General features: G+C 37.2%; 2 protein-coding genes across 2 annotated transcripts in view; one reads left to right on the top strand and one right to left on the bottom strand.

Moving 5' to 3' along the window:
• Nucleotides 1–195: 195 nt before the first annotated feature.
• On the bottom strand, nt 196–2,758 carry LOC107190167 (small RNA degrading nuclease 5). The gene is given in 10 exon segments (XM_015578923.1): nt 196–489; nt 567–960; nt 1,027–1,092; nt 1,095–1,213; nt 1,281–1,425; nt 1,492–1,717; nt 1,787–1,985; nt 2,066–2,312; nt 2,384–2,565; nt 2,630–2,758. Coding segments are annotated over 10 exon segments (2,001 nt in total).
• Nucleotides 2,759–21,834: 19,076 nt separating this feature from the next.
• The window catches only part of LOC107190156, a 56,107-nt gene continuing 51,735 nt past the window's right edge, over nt 21,835–26,206 (top strand). The window contains exon 1 of the mRNA XM_015578912.1: nt 21,835–22,117. Within this exon, the coding sequence (XP_015434398.1) occupies nt 21,835–22,117 (283 nt within the window). The remainder of the gene's footprint in view (nt 22,118–26,206) is intronic.

The raw sequence follows: 26,206 nt of genomic DNA, 5'->3' as shown, positions 1-26,206 counted from the left end.
ACAGAGTAAAAAAAGTTTATTAACAAAACAATACATTTGTACATTTTTAGCAAATTATTATCGAAATAAGAACGTAACAATTGTTTTCTAGTTTTTTGCATTTTGTTCTATAATTTCTACTAATATTATTAGACTCATAATTCTTCAATGATTTCCTCTAAAGTATAATGTACAAAGAATAGATTCACATCTTTTTTAAGCACGTATCGGGCAGTTCTCAGGTATTTCTCCCTTTAAATTCAAGAAACAGGCACCATTTGTTGCATTATTTTCTCCCGTGAATATGATACATGCTAATCCATTTACTGCCATATGTTGCCACAGTTTGTGTATCCATTTATTCACCGTACGAAATGTTTTCTCCATTTGATCGTTTTTCAATTTCTTTTCTTCTATCCTAACATGACATAAAGTAAAAGCGTGTTCTATTGCTATTTGAGCGGCCCGATTTACGGCTTGTTTATCACTATCCGCAACTACAAATCGCACCTGTAACAAATGTAGGATTATGAAGAAATGGATAACGAATACTACTGAGTACTTATCCTATGATTGAAGATACATACCTGGTCGTTTTTATCGAAGTTTTCGTCATCCATAATATTGATAGAAGAAGTCAAGTACTTAGAGTATTCGTTCATAATATCTTCATTACCCACAACCGCAGCTGTTTTTTGGTTCTTCGTTACATGTTTGAAAATTGATGTGGCATATCTACGTACTTCCACGTTCGCCATTTGATCCTGATCTTTACGTTTTTCTGCTTCCATTTTCAATATTTCCATGTCGCATCGTCCAAGTAATACGGCATCTCCATAATCTACACTGTTTGCTAATTTTAATTTTGTTAATTTCATCGAGGCCTTTGAATCTTCAGTTGAGCAATGTCCTGATTTATCTTCCTGTATTCTCTCGCCAAGGAATTCTCTCACTAATGTTTGTAACTTTGTTTTTCTGTACCTGTATTATGGATAATAATTAGTATTATTCATTTTAAAAAATTCACTGCAAGAAAAGGATGATGACCTATCGCCAGTAATATTTAAGATTACAGATGTATCAATAATGTATGGGTGCATCATCTTTAAGGTGTGTGCTGAACATCAGATAAGGTGGTTGTGACATCCTTTAACATTTCCTTTGTTATACCGCTGAATCGAGTGAGGTAATCCGTGATAGGATTATCCGGTTTAACCAGACTATCGTAAATAATCTGTGATAAGAATTTAATAGAATCTGTATATTACTCGTTAATGAGATATCGTTTATTTCAAACTTACATTCATACTTTCATCAACGAGAGATATTCGCGTCAATTCCAATTCTCCGGTTGTTGTTCTACACATTTCACAATCTAAGCCAAACATTGGAGATCTTGGAGTCGCTTCAAAATACATGTCTTTCGTCATTATGTAATTTTCATATCTAAGTATCATATAATCATTAATCTTAGTGCAATACAATTTACAATATTTCATCATCAGTACTCACTTTTTTGATAATTCACCCCGTAGTGGTACTGGATAATTTTCTTCTACCATCTGACATAACGATAACAGTAGTTGTGTCCTGGGAAATTTGTCTGTAGCGGGTAGTTCAAATACTTTTTTAACTGAATCAGTGTTTATTCTACCGGAGCAATACATTGGAAAAACAGTCCTTAATAATTTTAATACATCTCCTGTACTGTGTAAAGCAGCCTCTAGTGAACCATACTCTGAAAAGAAAATGTACACAATTTCTTAATTGTTATGGGAGTAATAATATTGATAAAAAATTAATTTACGTTTAATCAATTTATCACTCTGTATCCCGGTTATAGGAACTGCAGCTAAATCTTCTATTATCGATCCTCCATATACTGCGGGTGTTACCACTTCCACACGATGCTCTAATTTTGATGTTATATGTGAAAACATACTTTCAAATGCCATAAAGTGGTACACAGAGAGTCCTTCAACAACGAGAACCACTGTATGTGTGACCTTTTTGAAAATGGTTTGGTTTTATTTAATGCATTTAAAAGAAATCCTCATTTCTATTAAATCTGTATCATGCTCATTACCTTATTGTATTTTTCGAGATGGCACCACCTTGTTGGCATATATGGCGAATGATGTCCATGTAAGGAGTATAATAATAAATGTTGCACATCACTAAGGAAAATAGGAATCCTATTCTCGCTTTTAATATTAATACTTATACTAGCACTTTCACCGACTGCTTTCAAATGAAACCGAGGTATTGCCTTAAGTGCTTTTTTACGTTCTCTTAATTCTTGCTTTAATTTTAGATATTCATCTCCACTTAACCTAAGGTATAAAAGGTACAATTGTTATTAATAATTTTTAATAAAAACTATTGAATATAAAGTTTCACAAACCTAGGTTTTTTATTAGCCAGTGAATTTGATTTTTCTGTAATAGTTTTTACTTCTACTGTTACAGTAGAATCTTCCAAGTAAGTCTCTTTGAGATGATCGCTACAAGGTCGCTTACGTCTAGAACTCTCTTCCATAGAAATTTCACTACTATCTGTGTCACTGGACTTTTCTGCTTCTTCAGACTGTAATAAATATTTTTCAATCAAAATTCAAAGTAAAGATAGTAGTTTTAATAACGATACTAACAGCTTTTTTGAGAGCAAATGCTCTTGCTTCTCTATCCTTATCATTCAATTTAGTAATTTCCAGAAGTGCAGCCATCTTTTTTTTCTTTTTTTCTATTCTTTGCAATTGTTTTGTAGTTAAATTCTTCATGGTACTTTTTTGTCAATTTCTTTCAAGGACACTAAAGTATTGCACCTTTGAAGAAATAAATGGGAAGAAACTAGCAAATATTTATGATCACTGTGAATAAATGACAGTACCAATATTTAATTTTTCTTTTGCATTAAGGTAAAAATTAATAATAGCTTAACTAATGCTATGAACATGAAGAATAACATATTACTAAATAAGAAACTATAGATACAACTTTTATATTTACTTCATACAAATGAACATCAGATTGAAAAGATAAATCTGCATATTACAGAAAAATATGGACAGGATTACTTATATAAATTAATTATAAAGACAACATACGAAGTGAATTATTGAATAAGATTACCTCAGAATTATGAAAGTTGAAAAACACTTGTGTTATATGTAATTTCAAACAAATGTTACACATCTCTGTATATGAAGATAGTTATAAAGATCAGATGTAACCATTGATAAATATATACATTTGGTTGTATAAGAATGTAAAGACAAAGTTCTTGGATTTCACGTAACAAATGTCTGCAAAATAATTTTTCAATTTGATGTTCACTATAAGAACGTATCTATATCCAGTTTCATCGTTTTTCTTCCCATTACTCGGTTACCATCCATTGTTAAATACTAAAAATGCCATTTGATAAACGGTACACTTATGTTTCATTAAAATATTTACATATAAGATGTGTTTGTTAAATACCAACATATTCTACTTGTTACTTTAACGTATTTGGCAATAAAATACGATATATAATTTAAATGTTTATACAATGTTTGCTCGAAATTTATATGTAAGTTCAAAACATTTACTACACTGGAAGAACAAAATGAAGTTGAAATGTACTTGATTGAGTAAACCCAGAAAACATGTTTGAATAGCTGGATTCAGTATAAATAACATCATATTGTATTTTTCGTTCGTTTGCTTAAAAGTGATAAGTAAAAATGAAAACTAAATAGTAGGTACCATTGTGATAATTTAAAGGTTACGTTCGCATCATGTATTATATATAATATATACAATACAATGAGAATATTCACAAAAGAAGTAACTAATGCAGCACACACGTAGCTTACAAGTAGATATTTTTGAGTAACTGGCAAATAAGTATGTTCACGTAGAATGTTTGAGAGTATATAAACGTAAAACCACAAACGAGGTGATAAAATCCTAAACCATTGTAAACCATTTAAAAACACATATTTACTATCAGGGGGTTGATGACTGTTGATGACACTCTCATATTAATGAATCGAACAGAGTTTTTGGCGCCGCCACAGTTAATCTGCGGAAATGCGAGAGCTAAAATTCAATATGGCGAACTGTGGCGGGTGTTTCAAATAAACAATGAATACTTAAGTCTAACAAACATTTTCTCATGATTTCTCATATTGTCCAAAATAGAGAAAATATGAAAAATGTCTTTGTTTTTCAACCTAACCTGTCAGTAGTTTCTGAAGTGTTGCTGGAACGAGCAATCAAACATAACGATCTTATTCTTTCATGGACTGTTATTTGTTTAAGAAATATTTTACTCCCATGTATGGTTAAAATTGAAAAAGAAACTGAAAAAATGTATTCTATGTGTTTTCAAAAACAGCATTCCGCGCTGTAGTAAACTTGCAGACAAAAATTTCGATTTTGCAGGCAGACTTTATTAAATTTCTTAGAAACGCGTGAGAAGCTTGAAAACTGAAGCTTGAAACTTCTCATTTAATTTATGAAACAGAATGAATCTACGAATTGTTTTCTATTCCACAAATGCACTTCGACCACATGGAACAAGCGATTTATAATGATAGCAAACGAACGTTTCGAAACCCGATACTTCCGTACCAGAACTAATTAAAACGAACTGAAAAGTAATTGAATTAAGCTTTCAATCGTTATCTCTTCAATGTGTCTGCTGCTAGTGAACTGCGAATCGCTTTCTTCAAATGGTTGGTCGGATGGGAAGATTGGAAGAACAATACTGCGAAATAAAAGCGGAGTACAGGATTTGAAGGATCCAATTTAGAACGAAATACGCCTATTCGAGGTTCTGCACAATGCCAATTTCTTTTTTTCCTAGGGCGTCGTTCAGTTTTTGGAGCGGCTAATAGTTTCTGATCAAGCTTCCGCTTGATTGCGTTTGTCATTCGTTATTAATTAATTATCGAAGCAAACTGGTAAACGTATTGTGTCCCCTGGTGTCAATTTCAGTTGTTATTATTAGGGTAACGAATGATGTTGATGAAAGAAAGTACCCTACAGAAAAACAAACAACGAGAATTTTATCTACTTTCAATTTTCTGATTTATCAATTTTCTTTTTTTTCATTGTACAAGCATCCGTAAAATTTTTATTTCTTTTTGATACTTATCATTACAGTAATGATCAATTTGCTTTGGAAATTTTAGCAATACTTTGTCACCACTTCGACTTTAAAAATTTCAGTTTTCACTCAATATTTAATAGCACTCAAATATAAAAGAATTTACAGTTGATAGGTTATAAAATAATAGTTACCTAACAGGTTTAATTTTGTGATACTGCTGGTTAATACTGCGTCAACTATGACTTATGCTGCATTTTTTCCAACGAACATTTCAGGTTTGATTTGAAAGTTACTATGTATATGTTATTTCATAATATTCTTTCCAAGGAGAAATGGAATTTACTTGAAAGATATTCGCTCTTTACATCGACATACTTTATTTAGTCTTTCTGTTTCATTTCTGCAGTAAAAACTGTCTGCTAAGGATATTCAAAATTCCCGCTCTGTCATTGTAAACGATTGGCGAAAAGTTATATATTATTGTCTAGATGCGTGTTAATCATTGATGTATTAAAGGATTTTGGTTTATTTGTACCAATGATATTCCTGTATATAACATTCATAATAAGGCAATAACATACTACGTTGCATGATGTTACTATGCATGTAACCAGACAATAGTTATTGTTAGTAATAAAAAGGCAAACCAAGTCAACTGAAACGTCAAGTGTGACATTTGTTGCCACTCCAAAAATGATTACACTCCACGGTTGATTTAACAGCATGTAATAGCCGTCTGAAAGCATTATTTTCGTTCAAGCTATTTGAAGATATCGGACTCTTGCGACCCCAGCGTCCTTGCTTGAGTTTCTATCGAGTGTCTGTAATTTATATAACCATTCGAAAGAAATGTTGCGCAAGGTCCCACGGACGATAAGAGACCATTTTTCATTTTGTCTATACGGAACCGACGAAAACCAATCGGCTGGAGGTACGGCAACAAAAAAAGGGCAGCCCTTCGAGATTTCACACCTTGATGGAAGGTTCGATCGTCGCCAGGAACTTAACCACATCGGAACCCTCTACTTGAACGGTTATTCGTAATATTTCTTTCTTCAGCCCCCAAATTATCAATTTCCCTTATTATTTGTATTATTGATTAGCAGAAACACCCCCAGATCAAGCATTTTTTTGGAGATATTTCTACGGTAACGTAATAGAGTCACGATATCAACTGGCACTATTACCTTAATTCTCGACAGAAATGATCTGGAAAAAATAAATGGGTTAATAAAAGCTTGTAAACTCCGTGGTAAAAGGAATTAGTTAGATTTTAGTTTGGGTGACCAATTTCAGTCTAAACGAACTGATCTGTAATTTATTTTCAATTTATCTGAAATATTTCAAATAATTTGTTGAATTACAAAATTCACCTCAATAACATTCATTTTCGTGAAAAATTTTGGTAAGGAAACCGTTGTACTACCAATAAGAATGGATTACCTAAATATCTGCTTTATTTATTGTTGTATGAAAAATCTTCTGAGATCAAAGTTGCTCTATTTCAAAAGGCACATATAACGCTGGAAAGAATTTTTTTTCCAGGACATTTTTGAAAGAGATTTCAAGGTCATCAGTATGTTTTCAAATGGAACCTTACATACATATAATTTGGTTCGATACCATTATAGAGTGTGAAAAAACAAATTCAACGGCTTTAATAACCGTACGTTCTGATCATTCTCGAGACATTTACCTCTGAATGTAACTAACATTGCCTAAAGATTCGTACGTACACTAATGTTTACGTTTGGATATGAATGTGTGAATCGATGTACCGCGCACAATTTTAGGAAATTTTAATTATGTTCAGACGCAAATACAATGATATCCGCGAACAGGCTACTGTTAGGTTCCGCAGAGTAGCTTGTTCGAGGTACCCCAACTGATCGCAATTAAGATAGCGTTGAGCTCCGTCACCAAGCGAGACGGATATTGCGAATGAGAGAGAGTGCAACATTCGAGCGGTTCGGTTTAGTTTAGCAGTTACAACAAACAGTCTGACCAGTATATGACAAATAACATTTTTGTACTTTTCAATTTTTTCTTAATGAACGTTTACTGGGTTGATGAGATGTTTGTGATGAAAATAAGAAACGTAGCAGAAATTGAACTATTTTTAATTATATATCGATGTACATATATTCACATTTGTAAGTCGGGTATTAGAAATGTGTGCTTATGTGCAGGATGATATATGCACAAAATTTTAATATGTAGTAAAAGATATGTGGAAATTTGAGCTATTTGGAATATTATTTAACTAAGAATATAATTTCTGAAATTTATTTTTTATATTTGATCTTTTTTATATCTGAAATTAATTTCTGATATTTTTTTTTCTATATTAAATTAATGAAAAATACGATAAAACGAAACCACTGTATCTATTTGCGTATGTGTTTATTGTATGTTTGAAAAACGCATTCGTCGTTTTCTTTCAAAACCAACAACCTCACATCTGCGAGAAAAAATTAAATGGTTAGGCTGCAGATTTTTAACGATATTTCTCATTCTACATATACGGCCATTACTTATGTTCTTTGGATCATGAAGTGTCGAGCGTTTGTAGTTCTTAAATCTAGTTTGGCGTACTAAAAGTTGAAATTTAGCAGGAATAAGGCCTACTTATTAGCGTTTGGGGCACGCTCTCGCGAGCCGATAGTGCCGATACATGCATTAACGCTTTTCTCTTTCGTGACATCTATCGGCGTGTAAATTCACTAATTCTCGTTTCCCGCGTAAACGCCTAGTTCGTTCGCTTCGCTTCAACGCAATTGTCGCGTGTTAACATAATCCTGCATTTTATAATAATAAACTACTCGTTATCATTGTAAGGATCGAATCCTTAAATAAGGAGGACTATGATAAAGCATAAATGCAAGCCTTGTTGGCCAAGAACGATGCATGGACGTATGTGAACGGTGAAACGAAGAAGCCTAATGTCGTCGCCGGTGACGCCGCGTCATAGGAAAGAATGGACAAGAAACGATAATAAAGCAAAGTCGGACATCATTTTGTCGATAAACCCGTCCGAGTTGAAACAAATCAAAAACTGTGAAACGTGTCACGAAGTATGGCTGAAACTTCGAGAAATATATTAATCGGCGGGGCCTGTACGAAAGACCACTCTATTAAAACAGCTCATGTTGCAACGAATGGAAGAAAGTGAGGACGTCCGCGAACACATTCGGAAATTTTTTGACGTGATCGATAAACTGAGCGAGATGGAAATACCGATAAATGAAGATTTGTTAGCAATCATGCTTCTGTATAGTCTACCGACGAGCTTCGAGAACTTTCGTTGCGCGATCGAGTCGCATGACGAATTACCATCGCCGGAAACTCTTCGTATTAAAAGTATTGAAAAAAGCGACGCTCGCAAAAACGACGCGCGAAATAGCGACGGTCAAGGCGCCATGATTGCGAACAGAGGGGCTCGGAAATTTCGGAATCAAAAGAAGAAAACGACGGAAAGGAACGACACAAGCACGAAGGAAGTGTTCGAGTATCAATACCACCGGTGTCGGAAATACGGTCACAAAGCAGCTGATTGCAGAAAAAACGACGATCGCCGATCAGACGCGAGGAAAGCCGAAGAAATTGGTTTATGCAGTGCTTTTGAATCTGTCGATGAACGGTGCTACGCGCGGACACCTCGAACAATGCTGGTAAGTGGTTCATTGATAGTGGCGCGACGACGCATTTATGTAAAGACTTGAACGAGTTCACGAACATCGAATATTCGGATTTCGGAAAATTGAATCTCGCGAACAACGCGTCGACGAAAATAACGGGGAGAGGAACGGTTTCCTTCACGACAAATACACATAGTGACGAGGAGAACGTTCGGTTGGACGATGCATTAGATATATACCGGATCTTTGAACGAATCTTTTATCAGTCGCGAAGATTACGGACAAAGATTTCAAGGTCACATAGGTAACTGTAAGAACGGACTCTCCCACACTACTGTCCACTAAGGCGTCTCGTTATAGACACGTCAGTGTAGCGTACAACATGACAATTACACTACGCTTGAGTTTCTGTCCACTTGAGCGTATTGGAAGCGTATAGCGTATAGTCCTGCAAGCGTCAAATGACTATGAAGCGTCTATGACTAGACGCCTTAGTGGACAGTAGGCCTAACTTACCGATAACACTTTATGGTCGCGGCACTTGAACGAAAAAGAAGGCGCCTTACCTGTCGACCCCTCCAGCAGCACGATAACCCAACATTTTTCAACGATAAAATTGTCGTGTAGATACAGCTACTAATTTGTTTCTATTTTTCGAAAATTCGGTTACTTTTGAGACAGACCGTGTATGAATAGCTTTTCCAGCCGTGTTCATTATAATCAGCTTTTTTTTTATTTATTTACCGCAACGCGGTACATTTATTTATACTGTCTGGGTAGAGAACTCGTACATATTTTTTTCTGTTCGTTGGTTACTATTATAATACATTGAGTCATAAGTTCTGATATAGTTTTGCGATCTGCAGGAATTGAGCGGGGTTTGATAGATATTCATCCGACTTATGGATAGTTGTTGTATCTTTAGGTAACTGTTAGATTCTTCTAGCACGGCCGTATTTTATGCATTCTAGTAATATATGATTAATGGTGATCGGTGTTCTACATTGTTCACGTATTGGTGGTTCCTGATTGGTTAGTAAATGTGAGTGTGTTAAAGCAGTGTGGCCTATTCTGACTCTACTAATTAATGCTTGGTGTGATTAAGGTTACTTGGGAACTTTTGCCATCCGATATCACTCCCATGTGTTTGATATTTTGCGGTGTACTTATCTAATAGTGTTTGTCTAGTCTGCTTTTTGTATATGGCGTTTAAATGATTTTTTAAATCGCTGTACATAACATTTTGGGGACTAGGCCTTTCTTCAGGCGAATAAGTTGCTAGTTTAGTTGCTTTGTCGGCATCTTCATTGCCTTTGATGCCCACATGCGACGGTATCCAATGTATTGCTACAGATTTTCCCTTTATTGTTGCCGTTTGATACCGTTCTTGGATTTCCTAAATTAGTGAATTATAATCAGCATATTTACTTTCGTTTATTTACAAACTAAAATAGAACATACCTTTTACTGAAGAAACACGAACGACTATGTAGTTAGTATTAAATACCACCGTTCGTTTTGCGTAGAAACATACGAAACGTAATAACAAGCCAAGTGTTTAATCGTAATCGGGAAGTTTTGTTTGCGGGTACGTTCATAGATTCACAGTGTGGGGAAAGTTGTCGAGGATGCTAATTGGAAGTGGTTAGCTCGCAGGCCATCCCTATTTCGCACTGTGCCACCCCCAAGTTTTCTGAGATTTATGGGTTCACTGTGGAACAGTGTGAGTAAGCTTAAGTCAAGGCCAGACACAGAAGACACACAAGATTCTGAATTAAACGTCAACCACATGACAACATACCAAAACTAACGTCGTGTTCACGAACACCGGCATCTACGACTTTGTTGATGATTTGCACCGCCTATCTGCATAATAATTCAAGGAGAAATATTTCGTGCGTAATTTTGAATATTGTTATACGCCTTCTGCTCCACCATGCAACACATTTATTCGTGGGTCGAGATAAGGGTGTGTTCCGACGAAAGGAAACAACTTTGTAGATAAAAGGAAGGAATAGTGTTCCGAAGCTGCAAGGAACTTTTCTTTCGTCCACGTTCGGAAGGGTTCGAAATGTTATGGGAATACATACTCGGAACGATTACGAAGAGTCGAACGAACATTACACACACTGACCGACACATTCAATGCAAGTAAAAATAATATGTTGATACTTAACTCTAAACCTACTACGACCGGTCAAATGACCGGTTTGGCCATTCTAATTCTTACCATTTTGAAGTATTCGGTAGGTCTAGTGTTAATAAGAAAAGATATGCTAAACTTTCTATATAATCCAGCATTAATAATGATGATAATAATAATAATAATAATAATAATAATAATAATAATAATAATAATAATAATAATAATAATAATAATGTATTATGCATAGAGTATTCTGACATAAGTGACGTCATGAAATACATTCTAATTCACCTTTCAATTATGCTAAGAATATTTATAAGAAGAATCTTATAACTCCGTTTGAAAAAGCTAGTATAAACACTTATTAATTAAAGTCAAATTAAAACAATTCTGGGTCCCAGAAATTATATACCCGCACAGAAATGTAGCTAAGCTTCTGTCTGAAGGCTGTAATTAAAAATTGTAATTAAATATAATATTGAGGAAACAACTATATATTATTATGTACCTATTCTTATTTATTTGAAGACTTTTTAATTTTTCTTACTTATTTCGAAGTCTAAAATATTGATACAGTGGACTTTAACTATATTGCCACTAAACATATTGCCACGGGAGGCACTTCTCCTTCACACGTACTTTCGAGCATACAAATTCGCTCTCCCACCACGTTGCGTACGTCGGTTCACTAGCGCGATCCAGCTTCTGCGCAGGCGCTGTGGCCGAGGCTATGACGATAGAATTCAGGATGGAGGGGGCTCTGAACACATTGCCATTTTACTCCCCTACAGCCCCGACTATGGCCTGTAGTTTTTATTCCTTTCTGTACCTACTCAAGCCGTCGTTCACGATTCTGCGAATTACAACCGCAGAGTTACATTATTTATAACCTAAGTTTTGTTACACCTGGAGGACCGCAATATTGGATTAAAACAGATATGCATGTAGGTAGTTCGATGTGCTGGTGGGAGAAAAATTTTATCCAGGTGAAGAATTCTATTTTTCAAAGGGAACATGACCGACCATGGGACAATGGGAACACGGTTTTAAAATTCACCGCGGCTACAATCGAACATATCCCCGATTGCGCTCATTCAAATCAAGGAAAATCACACGATCCGTCGCATTCCCTGAAATTCCTCAAATAATCTGTACGAAGAAGAGAGACAGAGAGGTGAGAGAGGAAGTCGTGGGGTGTGGGAGGGAGATAGACGGGCCACCCTTGGACCATCGCCGAGTAGAAATTCACGTTTCACCGGACCGAATCTGCGGAGACAAAACCACTCACGTCCACCGGCCGACGTCAAGACGAGGGGGGCAGATAATTTCCGAATGAAAAAAAAAAAAATAAAAAGTAGCGGCGCAGTGCAGTTTGCACGTTTCTCGCATCTCCACGAGACCCTTTTCAAATTCACGACGGAGCATCGCAATTTTTTAGTGGAGCTTTTACGCTCGAACGCGGCTCAAACTCGCCGTACATGTACACCGACGAGCAAACTCAGCTTCCACTAGGGGAAAAACTAGCGTAGGGAACGGGCCTCCTACCAGTTGGTTTCAGAAGTTTCTAAAATTTAGGCCATATTACCATTCATTTTAACATTTATTTCAGTACTTGAATTAAAGTTACCAAGTGGTAGTAGGCCCTTACTTTAGGGTAAGAGTAGTAGTATAGAACTATCTGTGTAGGCCCCTACACGTCAGTGTACACCCACGAAGAAACTCGGCTTCTACTAGGGAAAAAAGTGGCGTAAGAGAAAGGTCTCCTACCATTTGGTAAATTTATTTCAAGTACTGAAATAAGTGTTAAATCGAATGTTAATTTGGCATAAATTTCAATAAGTCCCCATACCAAATTTTAGGAGGCCCTTCTCGAACGCCACTTTTTCGCCTAGCTGAAAAAGCAGCGTAGAAGAAAAGTCTTCTACTTGGCAAATTTATTCCAGGTAGTGAAATAAATGTTAAATTGAATGTTAATTTGGCATAGATCTCAGTAATTCCAAATACCAAATGGTAGGAGGCCCTTCGGCTACCTTACTTTTTCCCCCAGCGGAAGCTGAGTTTTCTCGTCGGTGTACATACCTATAACCCTGTCCCCGGGTTAAGCTACGTCTGCCAAATATTTCGAGGGACGCGGCGGATAGGAGAGGGAAAACACCCCGCGTTGGCCAGAGGGTCTGGGGACCCTGTTAGTTTGTAACTGGTCTATTACTGGCTTTATTGAGATTGGGAATCAGCCGACGATTACCCGACAGTGGCCAGTAGAACTCGGCATCGCCGCGCGAAAATAAACCGTCTATCGGTCGCGCCCCGATTTCCATATCCGGAAAAACAGCTGCGAAAGAGTCGTTATGACTCTGACACTACGGCAATGTGTACTCATTAGAGAAACGACCGGGCGATTCGTTCATGTGGTCGTTAACGTAATAGCTGGTAGCACCGAATTCACCCTCCGTTCCTACGAGTAATACGGTCGTATCTGAGGGGGAACTGAAATACAGGTACGAATTTCGAGATTACGGATATCGATCACCGATTTTCGTGGCTGAATCTCATGATGGACGTCGTACTTCTGTTTTCTGCGAGAGAGGACAAACACTGGGGGCTAGAGAGAGATAAAAAAAAAACAACGTAATAGCTTTACCTGTCACAGCGCACTGTTACATTCCGAATCTTTATCGAACGTGAAATACTGCTGCGGGTGTATTGACTTCGAAACAAATTTTCCTCCTCCAGTGATTGTTCTGTGTATCTATTCGCTAGATCGAGTCAAACAGAAACGCTACAAAGAACTACCATTCTACTCGACAATTCATGAAACAACTATGAGACACGTTTCAAAAATAAATAAATTTCTTCAAGTATCTTCATAATTACTTCAATATTAATTCCAACAAGTTTAAGAGCTTTGTTTTAAGTAAAGATTAATTACAATTCTGAGGTTTATGAAAAAAACACGATAAATTTATAAGATGAAATATTACAGTTTTTGGAAAAAACAAACGAATACAATTGATTGTGTCAGTTTTATTTTTATTATCAGTATCGTGAATATTTATACAACTCTTTGTTTATTGCTTTGCTATCGATGTAGATGTTGGAAGTGTCGCTCAGCTTTGATAACGTACGCCCTGTTTCCCTCCAACCCTTCTTTCGCACCGTGTGCCTTCGTAGAAACAAAGAAGCCTAGATTCTTGTTTCTGTCACTCCACGAAAGCCAACTTTGCCCATCACTGACGTAAAGGTAAGTCCAGACATGTGCAACAGCGAGCACGAACACGCGTAGCCCAAATCCCGTTCAAGAAAAAGGTATCATTGTTCTCTTAATAAATTGTTAATAAACATTTGATAACTGTAACTTTCTGAAAGTCACTCAGAAGGGTGTTCTTAATGTAAGAGAATGAGAACCTTTGAGCATTCAGGTGGGTGTTTGGTTTTCGTCAGCGACGGTCTGTCGCCGACGTAGTCCAGGAAGAGAAAGCCATAGACACTTGAGGGTGTCATAAATTGGACCTTTTCTTGGAGCTACTTACGTCGTGGGGTAGGGGACTGTTTTGGGACTGCGACGCAGGAGTGGGCATTCTTTGTAGAATTATCAGTGTGTACGGTTGACGTATATAATATATTAATAATTTAATGCGATACATAATGATTCTTTTATAATATATGTCATTTTCAATAGAAATGTTTATTCTAACAGACTATTTTCTGAAATATTATTATTTAATGAATGTAGATAAATAAATTACCAATATATTATTAATACAATTCAATTATAGTAATAGTTTATCGCACAGTGGGATTGACATAAGAGCGTCTCTACATAGATCACAAATATTTTTATTGCGGTGTTTCTCCCTTTAATCTTTTAATTTCTTTTCAGGAGCTCAATACCAATTTTATTTTAAACGATAAAACACACTAAACCGTGCAAATTATTGTTCTAAACAGAAATTCACTGTGTTACACTGACTTGATACATACTATATTAAGCGTGTGCATTTATTTATCTCCTAAGGGTCACAAAGAGTTTCCATTTCCTTTTTCTTACCTTTTCTCCTCTCTCACCCATCCATTGTTCCTTATTCTAATCTTATTCTATCTACTTATTAACTCCTATTCTGTACTTATTCTATTTCTCTCTCTCACTCACTCCATTTATTCGATCCCTCTTTCGTTCCTTTGATTTTCTTCTCCTTCTTCCTGTCTTCCTTCTTTCTCAGTTTCCCTTTTTTCTTTCTCTTTAAACGTTTAGTAAGAAGGATCGCTGATTTTTTAGAACGGTGTGCGACGCTCCGCACGACATTAATCTCGATAGAATCAAGGTAAGGGAATCGTGAATCACGAAGTTGTACCAGAAAACGTCGAAAGAAATGTCGCCGGAGCAATATCAAACAGTCGATACTGCCGTGAAAGAGCCTGCGAAGGACAGAGACAGGGAAGATTGCACGTCTAGATTTTGTCTTCGCTGTTAGATATATCGGGGTGAGCCTGGAAGAGGGTAAGTCGGGGGCTACTATGCGAGGGATGTGTGCGATCTAAATTCCAGGTTAAGTAGAAATTTATGTCTAACGTAAGATGAGAGCCAAATAAATCGTCCCTATTTTAACGTGGATGCTACAAGCCAGTAATAAATTATAAATATATCGTAGATTCCGCAGAATTTTCGGCGCAGTTGCGTGGACACTTTTGCACATCGTTGTATTATGTCACATTATATTACGCTATCACGAACAACGTTTCATTTTCTCACGAATGTACACGACAAATGTTTCAGAAAATATTATTTTATTCGGTTGCCGACTCGCAAAACTTTTCTCAAATATATAAAATACCTATTTTATACATTTTTGTAAACGAAATTTTCACAGCTCTCTACATTGTTAAGCAAGTTTTGGAGATGATTTGTTGTTAAAAGAACAGGTCTATGATTTGTGCAAACATTATATCAGTTACCTCACGCTCGAGTGGGCTCTCAGAGTTAGACATAAAGAAATCAATTGTCGTAGGACGGCAAGTAGGCTGGCAATGAGTGGGAGACTGGGGAAAAATAATAGAGTAGCTATTTTTAGAGAAGTGTTCAAACAAGACTTTACCAGATTTAATGGCAGAGAAATCGTCCTATAGTCCGTGTTTCGCGTTCCCCCCCCCCCCCCTTAATAAAGAAGGGAGAACCAATTCTGACCAATGCGTCCAATTCTTCTTTTTTAATCAATGTACTAGGAGGGACATAAACGACGCCCAGAATCAGTCTGGGGGGGATAATCGAACAAAAAGAGTCAAAATTAAACGAGAAATTATTTTTAAGAACCGAAAAACCCAAGGAATTGTGGGTAAGAATCGCTACGCCACCACGCCTGGTAGACCGATCCAAATGAACAATTTTATAATCAGGAATTGATAAGGGAACCGAAGAATCAAACCACGTCTCGACGATCATGACGGCACCCGCCTGATGCCTATCCAAGGCCAACAGTGTTTCATTGCGCTTCAAAAGAAGCGATCTCGTATTACATAGCAAAAATAGAATCACGGTGACAATTGTAGTCTCTGAAAGACTTCAAGAAAAGCCTGAATCTGTTCTGCTCCGCTATTACACGAACGCAGTATAAAGAGCAATTCCTTAAAAGTTTGAACCATAAAACCAAGGTCGCAAACATTGGCGTAACGAGGTAGGGGCCAGGGTGAGCCTTCCCCCCCCCCCAGAATATGGACTGGTTCCCCCCGTCCAGAAGTTATGAAAATATCAAAAAAAAACATTCGTCAGTTGGTAAAATCTTATGTTATAAAAAATAAATACATGGGCCGAAATGCAATACGCAACTCAATTAAGTACAAAAAATACAATACAATCCTCAATACGTTAAAGTATTAAGTAAAACTGTATTAGAATTAAGCTATTTAATTTTTCCATTCTACTTAAATAATAATCCTGCGACATCAATTGAAGGGTCGGATACAATTAAGGGAATTAGCGCTCAAGAATGTGAAAGATATTTTTGCAGAAAGAAAAAACAGCAAATCGAAGCTTATATATGATAGATTTTAATTATAGGTATCTGCACATAGTATACTGCTGATTTTAATCAATCTCAAATATCTTTTATTTTTAAGAATTATATTTATATCCTTCTATTCTTAGTTTTAGTATTAAACAAATTTGTAAATAATTATTGTAAAATGTGTAACTTTATTTTGTGCAACCCACACACGTGGTATAAATTACGTAGATGTCTGATGGGGAGTGTTATGGGCGAAAATGAGGGGACTTGACCCTCCCCCTCCCCCAAAAAAAAATTCTAGTTACGCCAATGGTCGCAAACAGAGACTATTTGATTTGAGATAGACATAAGCTCGTTAATGTCGAGCAAAAAAATTATTTCAAGACCGTTGGAGTACCCGAAGGACGTCGCATACCTAATTCGCGTAGTTACGGTGTATCTTTCGGCAAGAAACTATCTCGTGAAAGTAATCCTTAAACCGCGGTGCGCGATGTCTCGTTTACTCCGTCATTCCGGCAAGGTTTACAAGTACAACTGTTTAGTTGGAAGTGATCCGAGGCCGAAACTCCGAAGAATGGAAAAGCTCGGTCGTTAGCGGAATTCGCGAAGGATACACCGGGAATTGCGCTCGAGGAGCGGCAGCGTCTCGAAAAACAAAAAGAAAGACTGCCACCATGTAGGTGGCTGCACACGCGCCTGTTTGTCGAGTTTCGAGTGGGAACTTGGTACGGTCTGAAAACTCTGTCGTGCAGACTGGTTTCCTTGAGCCCGGCCACAATAGCACGTTTACTCACTCTGGTCACGTACGCGAAGGCGGTTGTTTTGGGGAACCCTGGCTCAGGGGTTGCGTGGGTGGCCGTAGGATTTGGTGAGGGGATGGGAACTGGTGGAGATGTGGGAGGTGGGGGTGAGAGGTCTACGGAGCGAGGACGCGCACACGAGACGCTTTCGGCAAAATGGCAAAATACGAGATCCGAATTATTGGTCTTCCTCAAAGCACCGCGATTTCCAAGTGCGACACGTATGAGGAGGATATATCGGGAGTACGAGAGTCCTTCCTTTCACGCCCTGCGAGGAGACTGAAGAGAGGATCTTTGGTCGTTACGCGTGTCCTCGTGGGCCGATCCCCCTTTTCGTCGAGAACCGACCGTCGACTCTACCCCGGGAGGGGAAATGCATGTCGAGGATGTAATCTTCTGGCTTTCGAGGGTGGAAATTGAGATCCCGACGACCCACGTCGAAACACGACGACTTGTGAAATGACGGATGTCGGGCGAAACGCACCTGCTACCATGCCGAAGGAAATCGGGGCGATCGAATTATTTCTGCCGAATGTTCGATCGTTGAAAGATCCAGGGGCGGGGGGCAACCAAACGTTTCTGCCGGGGGAGATTCAGAATTTTACGAAGGGCGAAAGAACGTAAGAAATAAAAGAAGAAACTGGCGGTCAGGGAAAATCCGAGTTTAGGTCTGAATATAAATCATTACGGATTTAACTTGCTCCTTCTCCTTTGGGTATAGAGGGTCGGATCGATTTGGGGTATTGGAAATTATTAATCGGTACACCGTAGTAGTCGTATTTTTGAACAGATTGGAAAAGAGCAAATTTTGAAAAGACGTGAATACAATCGAAATAATCAAATACGGACAATTAACTGCTAAAGTTTATTTAATCTATATTCATTTAATAGGTAATCTAAAATATTAAAATTCTTAGACTTATATTTCTACATATAGCTTTGCTTATAGAAATTTTTGAAATTAATTCTACAAGAAGAAATATCTCGTATCAATCAGAGAATATTTTCTTTATTACTGTAGAAACTATTTGACCGTTTAACAAAAATCTGTAAACATAAAACTTAGAAAATGTTTCGATAGTCCACACACAGACTCCTCTCGATTATCGTCTGACTTGTTCTACACGATTATTGTCCAGACGATATCCCCATCACTGGGGAGGGGGGCGTGGAACCTGTCAAGCGCATACTTTGTTGCCCCTCCGCTTTTATTGCCGAGGCTTATTTTTTTTACTGTTAAAATATATAATTCTTATTGTAATTTTTTTTCTTTTCACCTACTTGTAAGTTAACATTGTTAAATTACACAGTCCAAACCTCATATCAATATTCTCTACGGTTCAAAAGTTATATCAAAATGTCACTGGATTTTTCAATTCCGACCATTGTGCGCGACTCCACGGTTAACAGATTTTAATTGTACTTGATCGAACCGCGTAACTGTGAATGCTCTCATTGGATTACATGTGAGCGATATTGACCGATGCCTGATTTCACATGAACTGACCGTGCCGTGAACGCTAGTGCAAATCCAGTATTTATGTAATAAACAATTTCCCAAACGTTTTATTTCCACAATATTTCAGCAACAGCTGGAAATTCGGGCGCCGATCATCCATCTTTCGGACATTACATATTATCAGAAGAGAAAGATGGCTCTTTTCGATCGAGGGAGTAATGCGTTTCACGCGTAACCCAATTATCAAACGAAACGACGGGTCCGCCCACGAAAAGCACGCGGTCCGCACGCGTGAGAAACGAGGGGTCGGAAGCTGTCAACGAAAATACATCATTTCACACTTTAACGATAACGTACACACGCACGTATAAATAAACAAGCGTGGGTGGTTTGAACGAGTACCCAACATTGCGACCGGTGTTCACGAACCAGTGAAGTACACGTCCCGACGAACCACAATGAATGACATATCCACGTTTTGTGGACGAGCGAAAATTACGATGTCGACATTGTAACGCCGACATAGATGAAAATTCCGCTGGTTAGTCGCGTTTTATTTTAACTTATGTACGGATTCAATTACATTGCCGCGTAAATACGGCCGATCCCCTCGCTGTTTTCAAATGTAAGCTTGACGAAAGGGCACATAATAAAAAGAACAATTTGTTTATTATACGGTTTTGGTATTCAGTTTATTGTGCAGAATGTTCCATGCTGAAACTGAGAAACCCTAACATATTTGGCTAATCATTCTATGGCCACAAAGATCATACCCACAATGGGCACGTTTCAATTTGTTTAAAAAATGATAAGGAAACAGACACTTCAGGCCTATAATGTACAGTCATCATTACTTCTGTTTTTTTTTTTTAATTAAAAATATCGATAAACTTTTAAACAACGACCATCACTGTGACTGAACCACTGATCAGTATACATGTATGGATACGGGACGGTGTATATGGGGTTGCTGCATTTTGAAGGTACGCTATTTTTGAAAATAAAGCAACTTCGTCGCCTACATAGATTAACGATAATTAACACTTTCCATTCATATGTATATCTATTCACATATATTATAGTATACTATGCAGGATGTAACAAAAATATTGTCCGACCCGGAATTGGGGCACTCGGGGGGTGAATTGAAACAAGTTTTTCCTTAGCAACAATGTAATCCGAGGCTTCGTTACCGAGATATTAACCAAAAACCCCAACCAATCAGAGCGCGAGTTTGCCAGCCGAGTTCCCGCGGTAACGCTGCCTACCAGTCGCAGCGCGTAGCCAAAGTAACCGTGGTAACTCGGCTGGCAAACTCGCGCTCAGATTGGTCGGGGTTTTTCAATAATATCTCGGTAACGAAGCCTCAGATTACATTGTTGCTAAGGAAAAACTTGTTCCAATTCACCCCCCGAGTGCCCCATTTACGGGTCGGACAACATTTTTGTTATACCCTGAATAATATTAGTACTTGCCTCATCTAAATTTCTAACTGATTTATCGTTCACACCTTATGTTCTTTATATGCAACAAATAAGTACATACATATACTTTGTATTACTCTACAAATTATACGAACAAGCATACATGTGAATAGAAAGCATTAGTTAACGTTAACCTATGTAGGCGGCGAAAGTGGTTTATTCACAAAGATGGCGTACCTTCAAAATGCAGCAACTCGTGCTATGCTTAAAAACCCCCATCCCGTATCCATATATTCAGATCAGTGGACTGAACCTATAATTTCTTAGTACACTGTATTGGAGTAACGAGCAGAGCAATGCTTACTATATGTACGATGAACGTTAAAAGTGACGAGAAACAATTCTTTCTTTTTCTTCGCTGTTATCGCAGCTCCAACATAAACGTACCCTAAAGCGTAACTAATTCTTGATCCTTGCTACCTGACACTATAGGGGATAGACTGTATTTAATGTAGTGGGGCGACATTCATACACTCACTTAACTGTAAGTACTCAACACTTGAAATTTTTGCTGGTGCGATTCGCATCAATATGCCTATCAATGGTTGTGAATAAAGTTTTAAGCAAATTATCCAAGATAAACAACGTTACATGACATCGCTGAATTTGTCTCCATGTCACTTGCGACACTGGATAGAAAAACAATTATATGGTGCTATTTGAAAAAATGAAGGGGACCACGATTTTTATTTATGAGAAAGTTTGTCGGCAAGTTTCAATGTTACAATTTATTGCTGATTGAACACTGTCGAACTTTTATTTATAACAGATTTTTGTCAGTATATTGAAAGTGTCCGAAAAATCGTGGCGATGAACGACACGAAGTACATATTCATAGTAAGCGAGCCTAAAATTCTTCAATAATCACATCTTCCGAAAATATACTCTTCAATAAACAAATTCGAAAACTTGAAGAAAACCACGCTTTCATGTTAATTAGTAGGTACGTCGTTATTTTTATTAAAAAGAAGCAAATAACCATCATTTAAATTAATTATACCGAAATGTTCTTTTGAGTGTCGAGATTCACTGCGCGCTATGTAAATATTTTAGCAATGCAGCAATTTTCAATCAATCGCGTTTTGCAAATTAAACGCAAACGTGTTTCGTGTGCGAAGTGTCTGGATGAAATATTCGCGATCGATCAGGGACTCTCGAAATAAAATTCAACTTCGTCGAGAGTTGAAAGCCGATCGGTCACAGGGCGCACGGGCAGAGCGTAAAGAACGATGGGTGGTATTGAAAATCAGCCTCTAATCCGGAATAAATCGCGACGTATGCCAACAATACCGGCGAGCAAAGAGGATCAGCTAACGGGGAAATATTCGGCGAAAAGAAGAGGAATAGAAAGGGAAAAACGAGCGACTCGTACCCTACCGTTTCGAAACTTCATGGAAAGGAGAACAATAAATTCACGGGGCTGTGGAGGTTGGCAGAATGCAAAAAGCCGTGAGGCAAGTGCAATGAAAGTACCATTTGGTACAGCACACGTGGTACTCACCCTTAGGACTGGTGCGTGCCCCGAATATAATTTATTACTGTTAGAATTTTGTAGGGTCCCGTGGACCCTCTGTGTGAGACAGAACGCGGTAACAACCCTTAAGTTTTGATAGCCAGTCTGAACAGTGTAACTTCAATGCCATGGTTGCCGTGTAGTTTGGGCCCTTGTGTTAACACTTTACAATCCCCTAATGGTTTGCATTTTATAACGTTCCCCGCTTTCCTATTTGAAGTGGGACAATGTGCTTTATTAGGCCTACCGATGACGTTGATCGAAACGATTCCGAAACCCGTGTTCGGAGCCACTGACGGTCGATGAAATGATATTTTCGCTTGGCCAGACGGGAACGGTGATCAGTGAAATATCGTTTTCCTTTCGCTGAACGTGAAGCCGGATCGGCGGAGCGTTATTTTCATTTCATTTACTTATTCAATAATATCGCATGAATTTTAACCTGATTCGTCGATTTCGTGTAAATTTCGACGCACACGCTGCGGCAAAAGAGCCGTATAAATTTTCAAAGTTACATACGTTGTATTTATCTGCGATTCAGATTCACGTACGATTAAAGGTACATATTGTGTATGAATTCTGTTTCGATTTAAGTTTCAAATGGACTTCCCTCTGTGCATCAAGTTTTATCGGAACATTTTACATTCGCTTGAATACAATATTTATTGGTGAAATGTAAATCGACGTATTATTTTATGTTGCTATACTGAAGTTAAATACATTTATTTTGGATGAGCGATATCTCTTTTCCTAAAATTTCATTAAATTTAGCAATTTCATTTTATGAACATCATAAACGTAGAAAATAATAAGCCGAAAAACAAATTATAATACTTTAAACGAATTACCTGACATTATTACTATTGGAGGAATGAAATCTTTGTGTCTCTAACGAAAACACAACAAATATTATTATTTACTGTAGGTTTATTAAGTATTAATCCATCCTATATGTACATTGAATGTTATTTTTTAAGGTTGATATTTGAACATTTTCAATTTTATGAAAAGTGCTTTAACTGAACCGTACAAACTGTTTGCAAGTGTTTATTATAGAATAATAGTGTAACAATATTGCTTGTATCAATTCGGTGCACTATTTTTCTAATAAACTATGTGTCCATTCCTAAGGAAATATAATATATCATAATTATTTTTCACTATTCGACGCCATTTTTACCAAACGAAGTGTTTGGGAGAAATTCTTAATTTCAATTAGAATCTCGGGCAATCACAAAAATAGTTGGTTACTTATCGATGCACCAAGAAACAAAATCTATAAAATTTATCACTTACACTTCTTTTGAGATTTCTAAACTGAATATTCGAATCTCTCGTTATTACATAATCTTATACGCCTTACAGATATACATAATATTTTCTCGCCAAGATTACTCTAATCCTCGAGCATCATTAAAATCCCTTACACTAGCGACCATAGAAAGGGATTACTATGTAATCATTTACTTAACGGCTTACTTGTAGTCGATGCATCTATGCACAGCTTCCATAAACGAGAACGTGAAATGCCTATCATGAATCCTCCCATTGTGATGTCCCTGAATTCCATGCTGGTACACCATGGATAATCCGTATATCAGGGGGAAGAATGAATGTTTCCGAGATTCTAAGCACTGGGACACCATTACATGTCACTATTGTCGTCACTGCTGCGTGAGGCTATCCTTTTGTTATCTGAGCAACGCTTCATAGACGACCCATTGGTCGTTGTGGTCGATTAACCCCCTGCGGTTCCCATCGTTTCAAGAAAATCGGTACAAAGGTACCGATAAATCATCGTTTGGGACTTCCACGGTAAACTATCACTTTCCCCGAGTCATTTACAATCTGCTAACGGAACGATTATTATTTAGATTTGCACATCCGTTACGAACAACCCGGATATCGTGAATTAACCAATGAAAATAGCGCGGAATTTGTGGAAAGTAAATAACTGATTCTTATATCAAATACCTTGGTATGTCACTGTTGTCATTATGATTAATGTTCTTTTTATTGGAGGGCTATCGAGTGACGTGTAAGAAACACAGAAGAGTCAGGGGTGCGAGCTATTCTTCTAGTACAATGGTTTTCGAAGGAAGGTTACTAGTTTCACGATTAAAGAATCCATATCTCACACCTGTGTCGTCATTAAACCGCTACTTTTAACTACTCAGGGTAAAATTGAATTGCAACGTAAACAATTTTTCGAATAGTTAACATAATAAATAGCATTCGATAGAAAATTCTCGATAAATTTCCTTCGTTCCTTGTATCGTATTTTACTCACTGAGAGTAACTTTTCAGTTTTAGTAAATCTTTCTTTTTATTTATTTATTATCGCATCAACCTGTTTTAGTAAATATTTATAACTAAAGATATGTGGCGTACACGGCCAGGTACATAGTAGTACAGCTCCTAACCTTGAAAATCACAACATGACACGGAAATATTAATATAGCATACTATTCCTTTGAAGATACATGCCTACGAATTTTACCTGCCTCAAAAAAACAAATAAATTGTGAATCGCAAAAACTTTTTTATAATGTAAAATATGGATTTTCCAACTGATTCGTATTTTGTACCTTGATACATAGTATATAGTTTTTATACGCATGCAAAGAGTCTAGTAGGGCAGGGATGTCAAACTGGTGGCCCTTTATATTTTGTACGAATTGCAAATATTGTTATAATGTAAGTAATTCTACATTTCTTTGTATATAATACATAGCGAGACTTACACTATGATTGTTCGGCTAAACTGTGAAATTTCAAAATTGAAACAACTAAATAAAATAAATACATATTGTACGGCTCGGATGAATTCTACGTGTTAGACAAATGGCCCATGATTGACATGAGTTTGACACCCCTGTAGTAAGGTTACAATTTTTGCTGTCATTATCTGCTAAACAATATGTTTTGTCTGAGACACCATTCAAATATAATTTTTAATATACTTTTTAAACAAATGTTACTGGCTACTCGGCTACTCGGCTGAAATGTGACAATGCAACTTCAAGTGAGACTACATCTAATAGTTAATTGAATTGAGTAATCAAGGAATGAATATAAAAATGACTGTAACTCGGGAAGGAGGTCAAACAGAGAACATGTATGTTATATATAAACTTTTTACATTATTTCTGCTTCCTCCGTCCACCGTTGAAGTGGGTCCCACTTGTTATGAAATATCCCACTTGTTATATAAATCATGAGACATAAATTGTAAACCTAAATGACTAAAGAACACCTTCTTCTGGATTTATATCAACTGAATAACCATCAACTTTTAAGTAACACATAATAAAAATATAGAAAATTATTATGATTGATATTAAAAAAAAAAATTGTATTTACTGGAATATCAAACTTGAACCGATTCCTGTGGCAATTGTATTCTTCGTGTCCACGTTCGCTCCACCCGCGTGTTCTCAATTAATACTGTTTTAGTCTATTCCCAAGCCCCCAAATTCCCTAAGCCCAGGGTGAATTAAACTTTCAAATCATTTTGACTGAAAAACAAATAACGAGGCAAATCGAAGCTAGACAAGCCCAATTTGTGCGTCGCGTCGGTCGATTGTTCCATTGTGAGACAGAAAAATACGACCGGCAATCGCAACGAAAATAACAAATAGCATTTCGCGACACCTATAAAAATTGTACACCGAAGGCTCTCGCGTTCGCGTGCGGATCATAAAACGGCGACTCAACCTCGAAACATTCCGATCTGAATCGTTGCCACGATCTAGAGGTTGTTGGAGATCCTTTATTTTATTCGACGCCCGAAACGTACCACTGTAAATCGACGTCTGGTTGGTCTGCCTCGGGTCAGTTTTGATTGCGAACCGCGTATACCACAATTTTATGTCGTGGAATCGCAGGCAAGGGGCCACCATGAAATTTCTGTGCAGGGAAATTCGTTGTCGGAAGAATTCTTAACTTGTTTTAGCCTTTTTACCCTTGTCAGTACAGTGGTGTCCTATGTACCATATAAATATTCAATGGCTTTTTTTAACACCCTGTATAATGATAAAATATAGTTGTTATGTCTCGACATAGGGAGGAAGGGTTAGAGATTATGA

The sequence above is a fragment of the Dufourea novaeangliae genome, unplaced genomic scaffold, assembly GCF_001272555.1.
Source record: "Dufourea novaeangliae isolate 0120121106 unplaced genomic scaffold, ASM127255v1 scaffold11, whole genome shotgun sequence".
NCBI lineage: Eukaryota > Metazoa > Arthropoda > Insecta > Hymenoptera > Halictidae > Dufourea > Dufourea novaeangliae.
Note: the sequence above shows the minus strand (reverse complement) of the source record. Positions and strands in the feature narration are given on the sequence as shown.